This window comes from Suillus bovinus (genome assembly GCF_016758785.1).
Source record: "Suillus bovinus strain UH-Sbo-P2 chromosome Unknown EDB93scaffold_11, whole genome shotgun sequence".
In the NCBI taxonomy this organism is placed as follows: Eukaryota; Fungi; Basidiomycota; class Agaricomycetes; order Boletales; family Suillaceae; genus Suillus; species Suillus bovinus.
Genome location: NW_024542067.1, coordinates 566,832 through 579,364, shown reverse-complemented (window position 1 = coordinate 579,364; position 12,533 = coordinate 566,832). Strand labels below are relative to the sequence as shown.

The window sequence follows — 12,533 nt, the reverse complement described above, 5'->3', positions numbered from 1 at the left end:
GGAGTCGGCCGCCCTTCCACACGTCTTCCATCTGCTTCCCAGTACTGCTTATTTATTCAGACCAATAACACAAAGTGACCTGGCTGCAAAACTAGGTCCGGTGGTGTGTGTAAATATCTTTATTGACCAACATGGTCTTCGTCAGTAATTGCTAGTTCCCTCTCGCGATTATCCTTCAATGATACTTTCGCAGTCGTGGGTTATGGAGGCCATTGGCAGCGCACTACAGAAAATTACGATCAAGGTATAAGGATGTAGCCAAGCGAAGTAAGTACTGGAGTGGTGAAACGAAGGAATAATGGTATAGTAATGGTATAATAATCGATAATCTACCTCTAAGGGAGTTCGATGGCGCATCTGCCGGGAACATAAAGCTCGGGCTCCCCCCGCGAATTTTGGCGCACCCTGTACGGGTCCCTCTCCAATGGGTTTAGTCGAGGCAAATAAGGCGTTGGTAGTACAGGTTCATGTTCTAGAGTAAGAGAATTCTCCACCTCGTACTCCTCATCTGTATCATGGTCTTGTTCGACTGTGTTGACCGGCTTGTTCTCTGGGGGATAGAAGCATCGTGTGGGAACTGGAAATTTTTTGACCACTTCAGGCGGCGATGCAGGGGTTTCCTTGAATTTTTTCCGAGGTGAGTCCTGGCTGTTGGTCTCATCTTCTTCAACCCGAAGTTGTCGTTTGCAGCTCTTATGCGCGGGCGTAAGAGCAGTCCATTTCCTAAAAATTACACGTTAGAAGAAACTGATTGGATTCAAGTGGGTTACATACCTTGATGTGTTATCTTCGCCGCTGGAATACTCATCGTCTGTGACGTCCCCCCGACCCCAATTGGGGCTACTTAGCTGGCGCGAAATCCCCTCTGGAGAGGAAGTAAGACCCTCATCTGCGGGAAGAGGCTCAGAGCTTTCCCTAAACAACACATCAGAACTTAAACATTCACGGGAGTTGAATCAAGTTACGTACCAAGGATTGGCTTCGCTAGCGCTAAAAGACTCATGCAGGTACTGTTGAGGGTGGTTTGGGCTGCAGCTCGCGGGTGGAGACTGGGATCTTGTGCTAGAAACTACAGGTTAGAAACAAACAATTGGTGCAAATTTAAGTGAGGTACGCACCGAGAACCATTGTCATCGCTATATTTTTCGTCTTGCGGGCCCTCCTCACGCTCGCTAGCACCGCTGCCAAAATCCTCCTCTTCCGCATCTTGACGATCCATTTCGCCCTCGTCACTGCCGTTCGAATCCTCATCATCTACGTCTTGTAGTTCCTCTTCATCTTCGTTGTCCGAGCCGTCACTATGGGCCTCCAGCGACTGCTCGACTTTCCTAATCACCTTGCGCACAAAGTTCTTCCCAGCGACAGATCCCAGGCGGTTCAAGAAATTCTGCATTTTATCCCTCTCAGCCTTGAGCTCGGCGTCTGCAAGAGTGGCATCGGCCAGAGCTTCAGCAGCCTCTGTTCGTGCAAGCTCGAGTTCCTTGTTGACATAAGCACGGTTGCGATGAACGTCGGAGACCATCTGTGCAAACCACGTAGGGTCGTTGGCGAGAGGAGGTGGAGGGGGGTAGGTGAATGCCATGAGAGGCGGGTCGAGCGAAGCAGTAGTATCTGGGACACGTGCATCGCAAGATTTGTCGCCTGGTGGCGAAGGGAATCGTTCGAAAGGGTACCCGGCCCACGTATCACCCCCAGATTTTTCAGAGTCGGACACGTCCTGATGAGCAGAAGGATCGATGTCTTTCTCCTTGCCTTTACCCTTCGGGTCTGAGGTTGCGGCAGTTGAGGCGGTTTGTGCTGGGTTCTGATGTTCAGCGTCGATCGACATTACAGCGATATTCTGTGGTTAGCTTTGTAGGCTAGTAATCAAGTGCAGGTGAAGGTACAAATTCAAAGTCAAGGAGCACTGGATGGTTTAAAATACCTATAACAAATCATCCACAACGTCTTTTAGCCACTTGTGGTGGGCCACAGCATCGGGCTATTGTTTAGTACAAGTCCACAGCCTACTGTTCACGGAAACCCCTAGGATCCCCAATAAATGTGGGTGTTTGTGGGACTGTTACCTTTTGGGGATGTTGTGAGACATAATATCCGACTTGCAGGTTCCATCAACGCTATTGTGAACTTCATTTGGTTATTTATTGTACTCCGTGGGTCAATGCTACGGCGTCAATACTCGGGATGGTGCGTACCTTAGACTTCTTCAACTGCTGGTCATGACTGAGCTCTCACAGTTCGGATGCAGCCATAAAGCAAGACTTGGAGCCCGGGAACGTCGGGTCAAAAGATGCGACTCGCAGTACTTATTCAATCAAATCTTATATACAGGCTCAGCCAATACTCCTGGTTGTCATTTTGCTGGGACAACGCGATGCCAGTATGCTATCACGGTAGTCTGGCTGGCCATTTCCTCGCGAATTTAAGGCTTTCGATGAAAATAATAGTAATCCAACAGAACTTAGCGTATCTTCAGTGACAATATCTCGTCATTTAGCATCAATCAATTGCCAACGAAGCATAAGTAATAAGAATCAAATCAGGCTAAACAGACAGAATCATTGGGAGGAAGATAATTGCATATATAATGAACCAAAGTCCAAATACATGATGTTCGAATATAAGTCCGAGAGCGCATCAAAGGCTACGAACGTGCTATCCTACAGATTAATCTGACAGGGGTAGCGTTGGAAAGCCGTAAATGCCAGCAAAAGCATCGACAACTGGAATCGACATCATACAATGATACAATGAAATGATATCAGTCATGGCGCCATGAGAGCAGGTGGCCTGTAAAAGAGGTTATACTGCGTGACTAATTCTTCTGCAAGCTTGTTGATTAAATTCATGCCAAGATCTCCGCGGCGAAGGGGCTCTGCAAAATAAGGATCCGTGAGACTCGCAGGCATGAGTAAATGAGGTACGTACTAGTGATATGGTCGTCCATACCTACCTGTAGGCATCGCTCGCGATCACCAATCACTAAAAAAGTAAATCAGCGTATACCATCCCTAAGCCGCATCGATAATGTAAAGTACTAGCATGAGCAGTGAGGGCGATGATAGAAATCCGTTCCTTTGTGCATCTCATACGTTCGGATGAGCTCAGTCGCCTCCATTCCTGCCATGAAATGCATCGATGCATCAATCTTATGGAGGTATATTACTATGTGAATGAGCCATCGAATAAAAAATGACCAACCAAGATAATGTCAAACGGCTTGCTCACTTGTACCCGTGCCTTGTATTCGACAGCTAGACTTCCATTCTCTGCAATCTCGAATGTGTGGTCGTGCTTCTCCAAAATTTGACTGCCAGTTTCTGGTTAACTCGGCAAGCAATTGAACATCATTTGGTGCCGAGATAGATGAGACAGTATTCGACTCCAGAAAGGGCGGAAGCAAGGTCTTGAGGTCATCACTGAAATTCACTTAGCATGATATGACAATATGTGGCCCTTTGATGATATTCTTCCTGCATGCACTGGCAGCACATAGGCAGTTATAATGATGTATCGAAAGACACGCGGATGCTCACGATTTCCACTGTTCCTGGCTTGAACGATTTCATGATACCATTTCCTGTAGAAAATACCTAGCCATAGTCATCAACAAAAAAGCCTGATAAATCGTAGACGAAGTACTAGACTCTGTAACAAGCCGGTAACAGCCGGTGCACAATTGCTGCCATTCCTACAAACGTGACAGATTTGTGTTTGGACTTGCAGAAATTCCGACAGTTTTTGCTGGCGGGCGTTGCCCACCACATGAACTCCAAAAATATCGTTGTTTGCAAGACCGGGAACCGAGAGTTCGATGGTGGAAAGAGAAGAAGAATTACCTCAGTAGTTTATTAGTACTATAAGGGTTAGTGTGCCGAGTAATACTAATAACGCCAAACAACGCCAAATCGGCAATATCAAGCAATTTCGCTCTAGCTATTGTTGCCTGTCAGTGCCGTCGTCGTTGTTCAGTAAGAGCATTAAATTCAGTCATGTCATCCGCACCAGCACCTTCGTTTGATGGCATTGGTATCGCCAACCTCCCCAACCAGGTGAGGAGTTTGTCCTGACATCTATCTCATTTTTACTGACTACTGTGCATCTCCTTCCACGCAATTTAGAGGCACAAAATCGTTGCCAAACATGGTGCACACTTCACCATGATGGTTGTTGGTGAGTGCAGCGCGTCTATGATGAAATGAGTCTTTCAGCTTATCTGTTTACGCGCCAGGCGAGTCGGGTCTCGGGAAGACGACTTTAGTGAACACGCTTTTCACGACCGAGTTGTCTCCTCCTAGAAACTACAGCAGGCGGCACCACAAACAGCTCGACAAGCTAACTGAAGTCGAAATCATTAAGGCTGAGCTTGAGGAAAAGCAGTTCAAGGTCAAACTCACCGTTATCGACACCCCCGGTTTTGGTGACTATGTCAACAACCGCGATTCCTGGTCACCAATTGTTGACTTCATTGATGACCAACATGAGGCATACATGCGCCAGGAACAGCAGCCCCAGCGCCACGAAAAGATTGACCTCAGAGTTCACGCTTGCCTCTACTTCATCCGGCCCACTGGGCACACGTAAGTTGATGTATATTTCTGAATCATCATCAGACCCTAACTAGATTCTTAGCCTGAAGCCGCTAGATATCGAGATTATGAAGCGCCTCGGCACTCGTGTGAATCTCATCCCCGTCGTTGCGAAAGCAGACACCCTCACGCAAAATGATCTGTTCCTCTTCAAACAACGCGTCCGGGAAGTTATCGCCGCCCAGGGAATTCGCATTTACCAACCCCCCGTTGAAACCGATGACGAGACTGCTGCCGAACATGCGCGCATGCTCACTGATGCCATCCCCTTTTCGATCATTGGCTCAACTGAAGATGTCCAGACCCCTGATGGTCGCCTGGTCAAGGGTCGCGAGTACCTTTGGGGTGTTGCTGAAGTTGAGAATGAAAACCACTGTGATTTCCGCAAGTTGCGCTCCCTACTTATCCGCACTCACATGCTCGACCTCATTTCGACCACGGAGGAGTTGCACTACGAGAACTACAGGCAGCAACAGATGGAGACGAGGAAGTTTGGGGAGCCCAAGGTCAAGAAAGTGGACAACCCTAAGTTCAAGGAGGAGGAAGAGTTACTCAGGAAGCGCTTTACCGAACAGGTCAAAGCCGAAGAAGCCCGCTTCAGACAATGGGAGCAACACGTAAGTGAACTCTAACTCATCAGTAACACCATCTCACATCCCATAGCTTATCGCCGAACGGGACCGTCTCAACAAAGACTTGGAGATGGCACACAGTGCCATTAAGTCGCTGGAGGCCGAGCTCGACAACCTCCAAGCTGGCTATGGTCGCGGCAGCGCCAGGCGGTGAAAATCGGATCCCAGTGGTTTTGGACAAATCTTCGCTCCATATACCCCAAGCTCTCGCTTGCGCTCGCTTCCACGCTCTCTTCCGCATTGTACCTTGCTGCCCATACGACGAACATTCTTTTAGTCGCCTTGTCTTTGATTTTCTTTCTTGATTCGGAAGTTTCGTTATACCTTCTCGTACACTGCGCTGACATTATCATAATATCGTTGTTTTTGCACCAGATACCTTGTCTCGAAAGCATATCTGGATGAGAGTGATTTTTTATAACGCCCATGAAGTTCATTGGTACTCAAGTACTCATAATATGAGAAATCCGTTAAACTGAATGAGGTTTGCATGTACTATAGGCCGCATCAGAGTCACTGATGGCCTCGACGATCTAGAAACAAGACACCAAGACGATGAGTATGTATATTCATTTCGACAAAAAGCAGCGGGCTTAGAAACCGCTTTCTGTAATGATGTATGACGATTTTCGGCATTTCCAGATTCTTGTGTTGCCATCGAGTTTTGAACTGTTCAGTGGTGGTGGAATGCTATCCGAATTTGACACATGTACAATAGCATGTTTACCTGCATGGAGTATATTGACACCCAAGGGAAAACAGCACGGATGTCAGTGCAGGACACTGAGGACAGTTCCAGATGGGTAGCACTCCGATGGAGAAATCGAGACTAATTTCGTATTGAAGTACATAGCAGGCGTGTGGATCATTATAGGATTGTCCCCAGAAGCGTGAACAGTGGCCGGGAGATCATCGATCGGCATCTGAACTAGCGATGAGACCACGATATCGGCAGTACTTGCACTCATTCGCAGTTGCGCAAAATTCCCATTCTGGATTCCAAACGACGCCATATAAAGTGAAGTAGACACTGACCTCAGAAGGGCAGATAGAGTGGAATAAGGGAAGGACCAATACTATATGCTTAATGACGATACCAGGCTACTGCGGTGAAGCGAGGAACAGTAAGCTGGACGTTGAGCACGCGCATGTGGGCAGCACCAACAGGCGCTACGACTAACTCGCTAGAATCTTCGATGAAACTTGAAGGTCCTTCGATAAGTGATTTGTCAAAATCGTTCCACCATCCATACGACAGAGGCTTGACAGCTTAGCCCGGCCTGAAGTCGAGAGGAACCCCAAACTTCGGATCTGATATCACTGTTGGCAAGTACCACAGATGCAATATAACGATATTAGCTCGAAAAAAATCATTGAACTTACATTCTGTAAAACAAGATACCTGCCATAATGATATGCTAAAGTTACCATGCCGTCCTCAATCCTCAAATTCTTCAATGTTCAGGAGCAGCATCTCCGAGTACCTTAACCATCACAATATTGGATAGCAACTAGTTGGTACCAGGTACGGGTTCTTTTGCGATGAAGAGCCAAGCTTGGCTTGGGTTATTTAAATTGTCAACCTCTAGAACCTGACAAAGATATCAATGAGGAACACGCTTTACAAGGAATATTCGAGGCCCACTTGTGCCGCGTTCGCAGTAGAGTCATTGTGTACAGCCAGCGCCTTTCTAGTGTGGTTGTCCACGATACTGTGTTCGAGAAGCTAACCTTACTTTCGTTGTAGAGAGGGACTTTGTCACCTACTTCCAGGCATATGGGACTGAAGTGTTTTGTTGCAAACTCCACGGATAAATCGAGCTGCTGGTGACGACGCTGCCAGCGGGGGTGTCGGATTTGTTTGACTGGTCGAAGGAGAGGAACGCACCAGTCCCAAAGGACTGGATGGTCACCCCACACAATTCAGTGTTCGCTACGTTCCACTGCGAAGGATACAACCAAACGCCTTGTGAAAAGCATCGAGTACACGCACGATGTCATTTCCCAGGCGATTTCCAACACTATTGACGATGTCAGCCGGAACAGGCTGGAAAAAGAACACATTCAGGTAGGTGCGAGTTGTGGCATTCATGATAATATATGAGCCTGTAGGAATAGTGATGGACATGTTGGGAATACTTGAAAGACTACTTGAAGCGTGCGCCGCGGCCGCCTTCGCTGTAGGAATTATTAATTATGTAAGGAAGAGCAAACTTCAAAGAGCGTCACGCTGGCTCTGACTTCAAAGTTTATGACGCCTCGATGGTTGGACATTGTCACCGAGAGGGATGGCACTTGTATAGTGCAGAATTCCCATGAGCATTGGTCCCTAGTTTCTTAGATCATACTATCAGCATCAAGAAGCATCTCCCAGGGATCTAGAATATATCTTTGGCTTGACACAGGCTGGAGAATGGCGGCGGCGTGGAGGTCGAAAATCATATTCAGATCTCTAGGGCCATGGCCTCGTAAAATGGTATCACCACGATGTCACTTCGACATAAGGTCAAATTCAACCCAGGCCTAGCATTGCAGGAACGTTGACTAGCTTCACACCAGCGAGGCTTTCAGGAACCTGCAGTGCATGCATTTCTTCGAACCCCGTCGCCATCACAATGACGCGACCATACTACTGCTCTTCTACCGTCACAACGCTGGGCCGTTTATTAGGATGACTTCATGAAGCAAACGGTACTGGCAGACGCCTGGCCTTGTCTTGACGTTAACCGTCCTGCTCTTCAACAAGACATACGGATGACCCACTGGGGGTTATATCGGCCGGGGTCATCAGATTCGTGAAGCTGTGCCCTTGCAGGCTCGCTTGATGGAACTCTGCATTCATTTTATGGTCAGCCTGCCAATAATGTAGATTTTGACTTTGACTTTGACTTGCACACCTTACATGACCTCCGCCTCATGCGCCGTGACTCGGGTATTTTAGAATATCTCATGCCGAGATTCCCTCGCGCTGAACAACATATATTGGATTCTTACCACTAGAGGTTGGTCACGGTCATGCTTGTAAAAAAGCCTTTCCTTAAATTCATCATCGACTGGTTTGAATCTTGATTAATTGATCGGCCAACTTCTCCGTAGATATCTACATCCCGCAGGGTGTTATAGGACTTTAAAGTTGTCTTTCAGACTCCTTGTGTCCTCTGACTCTTACCTCCTACGCCGTAACGCGAAGCTGTAAACAAATCGTGGGTCATGAGACTGTTCTCTCCCTGTGAGAGTTGTCATGCCTTAGGATGTGTTTGTGGTGCAGTAGCCATCGTGCCGGTCAACGCATTGGCTCAGCCCACTAGTCAGTGACTCTGCTTACATGAGTGTGTCCATCAACGCACATCTTACATCTATGGAAGCCAGGACCACCGCCAGGACCCTCTACATCAGGCTTCCGTATATAGTATTTCAAGTTGGACAATGACCTTCAAGCTTCAACACGATGCTTGCTTGTGCAAGCTATACTTGACCGGTGACCTCAAAATTGGAACATCACTGTATGTCACATCATCTCAGACGCAAGTTAACACTGAATAGCAGTGGATGTTTTCCACTTTGTAGCATGTCACAGTACGAATGGTTCTAACATACTTAGATTTTTCGATGGTCCACCAATGTACCATCCATTGTGCTTGCTTGTCCCTGTGGGCTTTCACTCACGTTTCGATTTAAAATGTCCTTGGGACCGAAACACCCTCTCAAATACATTGCACCTTCCTCCTCCTAATGACTTCAGCAATATCCTCTGTCAACACAATGCATCGCGCTCTCCTTCTTTATGAAATTCTCTCTAACATCATAAGCTACATCACCATCGATGACCGTCCTGGTGTTTGGCCAGTCGAATATGTCACATCTTCTACACCCACATTATTCGCGATTGCATTAACTTGTCGCGCGTTCTCGGAACAAGCATTGGATGCCCTCTGGAACAATTTCAAAGGAGTTGAACCGCTCATGCGATGTGCTGGGATCATTCCAGCTCCGCAAAAAAGGCGGCAAGAGGACAGATACTACCCCATCGTAAGTCTTTTGTAGGAGAAATACACATGTCTCATTTATGTCACAGATCCTAACGGAAGCTCAGTTGGACATTATTGCTCGTTATGCACATCGTATCCGGTCTTTAGAAGTGGGTATGGATTATTGGCAGCCTGATTATATTACGCAGTCGTTCCTACGAACCATTGGTGGCTCTTCCAAGGTTCTGACGCCAAATTTACGAAGCTTGCAAATCGGACGTGGATTAGTCCATGTGGCTCCCCCCCTGCTTGGCCTGCACCTGCAGCATTTATTAATCAACATCTCCGACCACAGAGATGACTACTATTTGGACGCAGTCTTCCAATGTTTGCCTTCATATTGTCCATCACTTGAAAGCCTCACGGTTTCTAAACCTCATAACCTATTTCGCGAACGGAATGCACCTTTCGTTCTACCATTGTCGCATGCTATCCAAAAAATGTCAAAGCTGCGGACGGTTGACGTGCCAACCATCACGAAGGATGCTCTAGCTTATCTGGGTGGATTACCGTCCATCGTAGATATCTGTTTGCAACTGCCCACTGGCAGTGATCTCGAGTATATTCTTGGTTCATCTCGCGGCCCCAATCTCTTTGAGAACGTTGACAGCATTGATTTGGAGATCAGAGATTGGCCAGACGTTGAAGTCTTCACACGTCTATGGCCTCGTAAACTCACCTCGATAACACTTCGATCTGAGGCCAAGTTTGATCCAAGCCTACTGCAAGGACTTTGTGGCTCGCTCCATGTGCGCGAAGCTTTCAAGAACCTGCAGTACATACACTTATCCGAACCTATACACTGCCGGTTGTCATCAAATATAGTCATCACCATCGACACCATACGACCACTCTTCTACCTCAGGCAACTTCGGGTCGTGGATATTGACACGAGATCATGTCTTAGCATCAGTGCGAATGACTTGTTGGAAATGGCAGAAGCATGGCACTACCTTGAGGTGTTGTTACTCAACAAGACGGATGGGAGCATGTCTGGCGCAGCACCTGTGCCACAGTGGGTTACAGTGACCGAGGTTGTCAAATTTGTCGAGCTGCGCCCTAGCCTGAAGCAACTTTGCATTGGTATCACGCTCAGTACCGTGGACTATGACTATGACATGGACAAGGCAAGCCTACACGCCCTCAAGCCGCGTGACTCGGATAGTAGGTTGGAATTTCTCACACTGAGATACCCTCACGATGAGGAATACATACGGACGACTTATTCTTCTGAGTTTGGGATACTTTTCTCAAAGCTTTTCCCTCGGGTGAAGCAGTTCCACCCGTTACAGGAAATCCGAATCCTCCATCCTGATAGCATAATTTCACAAATTCAACACGCTTGACCTGGAGAATTGAGCTTGCCCTGTACCGATCTTGGAACTGCTTTTGTTGTACATATACAGCGGCCATCCTATACCTATAAAGAGATCTATTTATATCTAGAGGATTTGATATACCCACTGATCCTGATCTTGTTCAAGAAAGTTGTTATCCACTGACAATTTATTAGTGTTCAGATTTCAAGTTGACAACGTTGAAGTCAGGGTCATCGTTGTATTTGTATGCCAACAAGCTTCTGTCCTGCACCAAGTGCCGCGGTACTTCAGTCTCAACCAGTTTCGAACACAGCTTTCACTGTTCAATACTTGAACGTTTGAACATCTGAGCATTGGACTAGACGTGCATGACCAGCAAATCTATAGGAGAAACACTCCATCCACTGGCAGTGCTGCACACCTATGCAGCACACCTATGCAAAGCGCACTGTTAGACACAAACCTGAGCAGTTACCAGAGCGCTAGCCTGCAGCGGCTGCCTTCAAATCTATCGGAGTGTGCAACGATGAAACTGCTCTTCAAGCAACTTTTCCGTCTGCGCAGCGCTTTTTCAAGTTCAAATGTCTTGTCTTTTCGGGTCGAGGATCCTATGTTGGACATAGCCCTTATGCGCAGGCTTACTCCCGCCTATCCTAATGTATCAAGTCCGCAGTGCTTGTGCTCTCTCAGGTGGCTGTATGCTTGATATCACCCTTTGTAATCCACGTAGTCCGCTGTGGCTCATAAGGTCAGATAGTAGTACATGCCTCAGGTGGCAGGAAAAACACTGAACTTGTATTCGACACTGACGATCTCAGGCGTTTAAAGTCACGATTGTAGAATGTTAAAAACCCCCAACGTTCGACACTTCTCAGTCAAGTTCATCAGTGCCAGAAAGATGAGTCTTCTCCAAGGACATCAATCTTGTCGATAATCAGGTGGCAATTAGTTGGTACCAGCTAAGGGTTCCTTTGCGATGAAAAACCAATCATGGCTTCCATGGTTTGTTAGTCCCAATTCCAGAACCTGGAAATAACATCGAGGGACGCAATTTAAGAAATGTCTGAGGCGTACTTGTGCAGCATTTGCGGCAGAATTATCCTTCACTGCAAGCCCTTTACCAGTGTAATGGTCTACGATACTATGTTTGAAGATTAACCTCTGATTTGCTCAGAGATTGGACGCTAATTTGACACTTACTACCAGGCATACGGGATTGCAGTGCTTTGCTGCAGACTCCACGGATAAATTGAGTGACTGGTGATAACGCTTCCAGCGGGAGTGTCGGTTTTGTTTGATGGATCGAAAGAGAGGAATGCACCAGTCCCATAGGATTGTATAGTTACCCCACATGACTCAGGTTTTCAACACGTTCCACTGTGAAAATACAATGAAGCGTATGATGATGAACGTGGGGTGAACACACCATGTCATTCCCTAAGTGATTTCCAGTACTATTGACGATGTCACCTGGAACGGGCTGGAAACCGAGCACATTGAGGTATGTGTGCGTTGTGGCATTCATGATAACGTATGTGCCTGTAGGAATGGTAGACATGTTGGAATACTTCTGAAGAACTTGAACGCTTCATTCTGGAAATGGGGGAAGATGATGATTGGACGTGTCACGTGTCCGAGGTAGTACCTATGTCACGGTAAAATGTATCAAGCTGCATGCCAAAAGCCTTGACTTCTATACATTGCAAAGCTCGAGATCTTCTGGTTTTTAATATTATTGTTTGCGCTTCAAGCCGAAAATTTGAAATTGCTAATTTATATTACACCACCAAGCCTTGACCAGGTCGATTTACTGGGAAGCCATTCCTCGCATACGCATGCTTGCATGTACTAATTAGCTTTACTCGGAAGGGCATTCAGTTCTCGATCTGCATAACTTCAACATCATGATGAGACTGAACTCATTCACCCCAGACCCGAAAGTTCAGGGCAAATGCTAAAACAACC

At 46.9% G+C, this 12,533-nt stretch overlaps 6 protein-coding genes across 6 annotated transcripts; 2 read left to right on the top strand and 4 right to left on the bottom strand.

The window, feature by feature from the left end:
* Positions 1-3: 3 nt before the first annotated feature.
* EDB93DRAFT_102462 (uncharacterized protein) lies at positions 4-2,182 on the bottom strand. The gene is made up of 4 exons (XM_041444535.1): positions 1,119-2,182; positions 970-1,062; positions 775-915; positions 4-723 (listed from the first exon to the last, which is right to left on the bottom strand). The coding sequence occupies exons 1-4, from the start codon at positions 1,826-1,828 to the stop codon at positions 336-338; spliced, it is 1,332 nt and encodes a 443-aa protein (XP_041310499.1). The 5' UTR covers positions 1,829-2,182; the 3' UTR covers positions 4-335.
* A 538-nt stretch (positions 2,183-2,720) lies between these two features.
* EDB93DRAFT_102430 (uncharacterized protein) lies at positions 2,721-3,330 on the bottom strand. Its single transcript, XM_041444534.1, has 4 exons — positions 3,229-3,330; positions 3,043-3,165; positions 2,929-2,982; positions 2,721-2,875 (listed from the first exon to the last, which is right to left on the bottom strand). Exons 2-4 carry the CDS (start codon positions 3,134-3,136, stop codon positions 2,766-2,768), a joined length of 258 nt encoding a protein of 85 aa, XP_041310498.1. The 5' UTR covers positions 3,137-3,165; positions 3,229-3,330; the 3' UTR covers positions 2,721-2,765.
* A 662-nt stretch (positions 3,331-3,992) lies between these two features.
* On the top strand, positions 3,993-5,375 carry EDB93DRAFT_1101910 (Septin-domain-containing protein; the record flags this gene model as incomplete). Its single annotated transcript, XM_041447152.1, has 5 exons — positions 3,993-4,052; positions 4,122-4,173; positions 4,232-4,580; positions 4,633-5,206; positions 5,253-5,375. 5 exons carry the CDS (start codon positions 3,993-3,995, stop codon positions 5,373-5,375), a joined length of 1,158 nt encoding a protein of 385 aa, XP_041310497.1.
* A 1,229-nt stretch (positions 5,376-6,604) lies between these two features.
* Positions 6,605-7,452, bottom strand: EDB93DRAFT_102367 (uncharacterized protein). The gene is made up of 4 exons (XM_041444533.1): positions 7,215-7,452; positions 6,989-7,164; positions 6,867-6,933; positions 6,605-6,813 (listed from the first exon to the last, which is right to left on the bottom strand). Exons 1-4 carry the CDS (start codon positions 7,347-7,349, stop codon positions 6,733-6,735), a joined length of 459 nt encoding a protein of 152 aa, XP_041310496.1. The 5' UTR covers positions 7,350-7,452; the 3' UTR covers positions 6,605-6,732.
* A 1,531-nt stretch (positions 7,453-8,983) lies between these two features.
* Positions 8,984-10,595, top strand: EDB93DRAFT_1247830 (uncharacterized protein; the record flags this gene model as incomplete). The annotated part of the gene is made up of 2 exons (XM_041452639.1): positions 8,984-9,250; positions 9,297-10,595. The coding sequence occupies 2 exons, from the start codon at positions 8,984-8,986 to the stop codon at positions 10,593-10,595; spliced, it is 1,566 nt and encodes a 521-aa protein (XP_041310495.1).
* A 918-nt stretch (positions 10,596-11,513) lies between these two features.
* Positions 11,514-12,126, bottom strand: EDB93DRAFT_1101907 (uncharacterized protein; the record flags this gene model as incomplete). Its single annotated transcript, XM_041447151.1, has 4 exons — positions 11,514-11,594; positions 11,643-11,709; positions 11,769-11,797; positions 11,995-12,126. The coding sequence occupies 4 exons, from the start codon at positions 12,124-12,126 to the stop codon at positions 11,514-11,516; spliced, it is 309 nt and encodes a 102-aa protein (XP_041310494.1).
* Between the last annotated feature and the right edge of the window lie 407 nt (positions 12,127-12,533).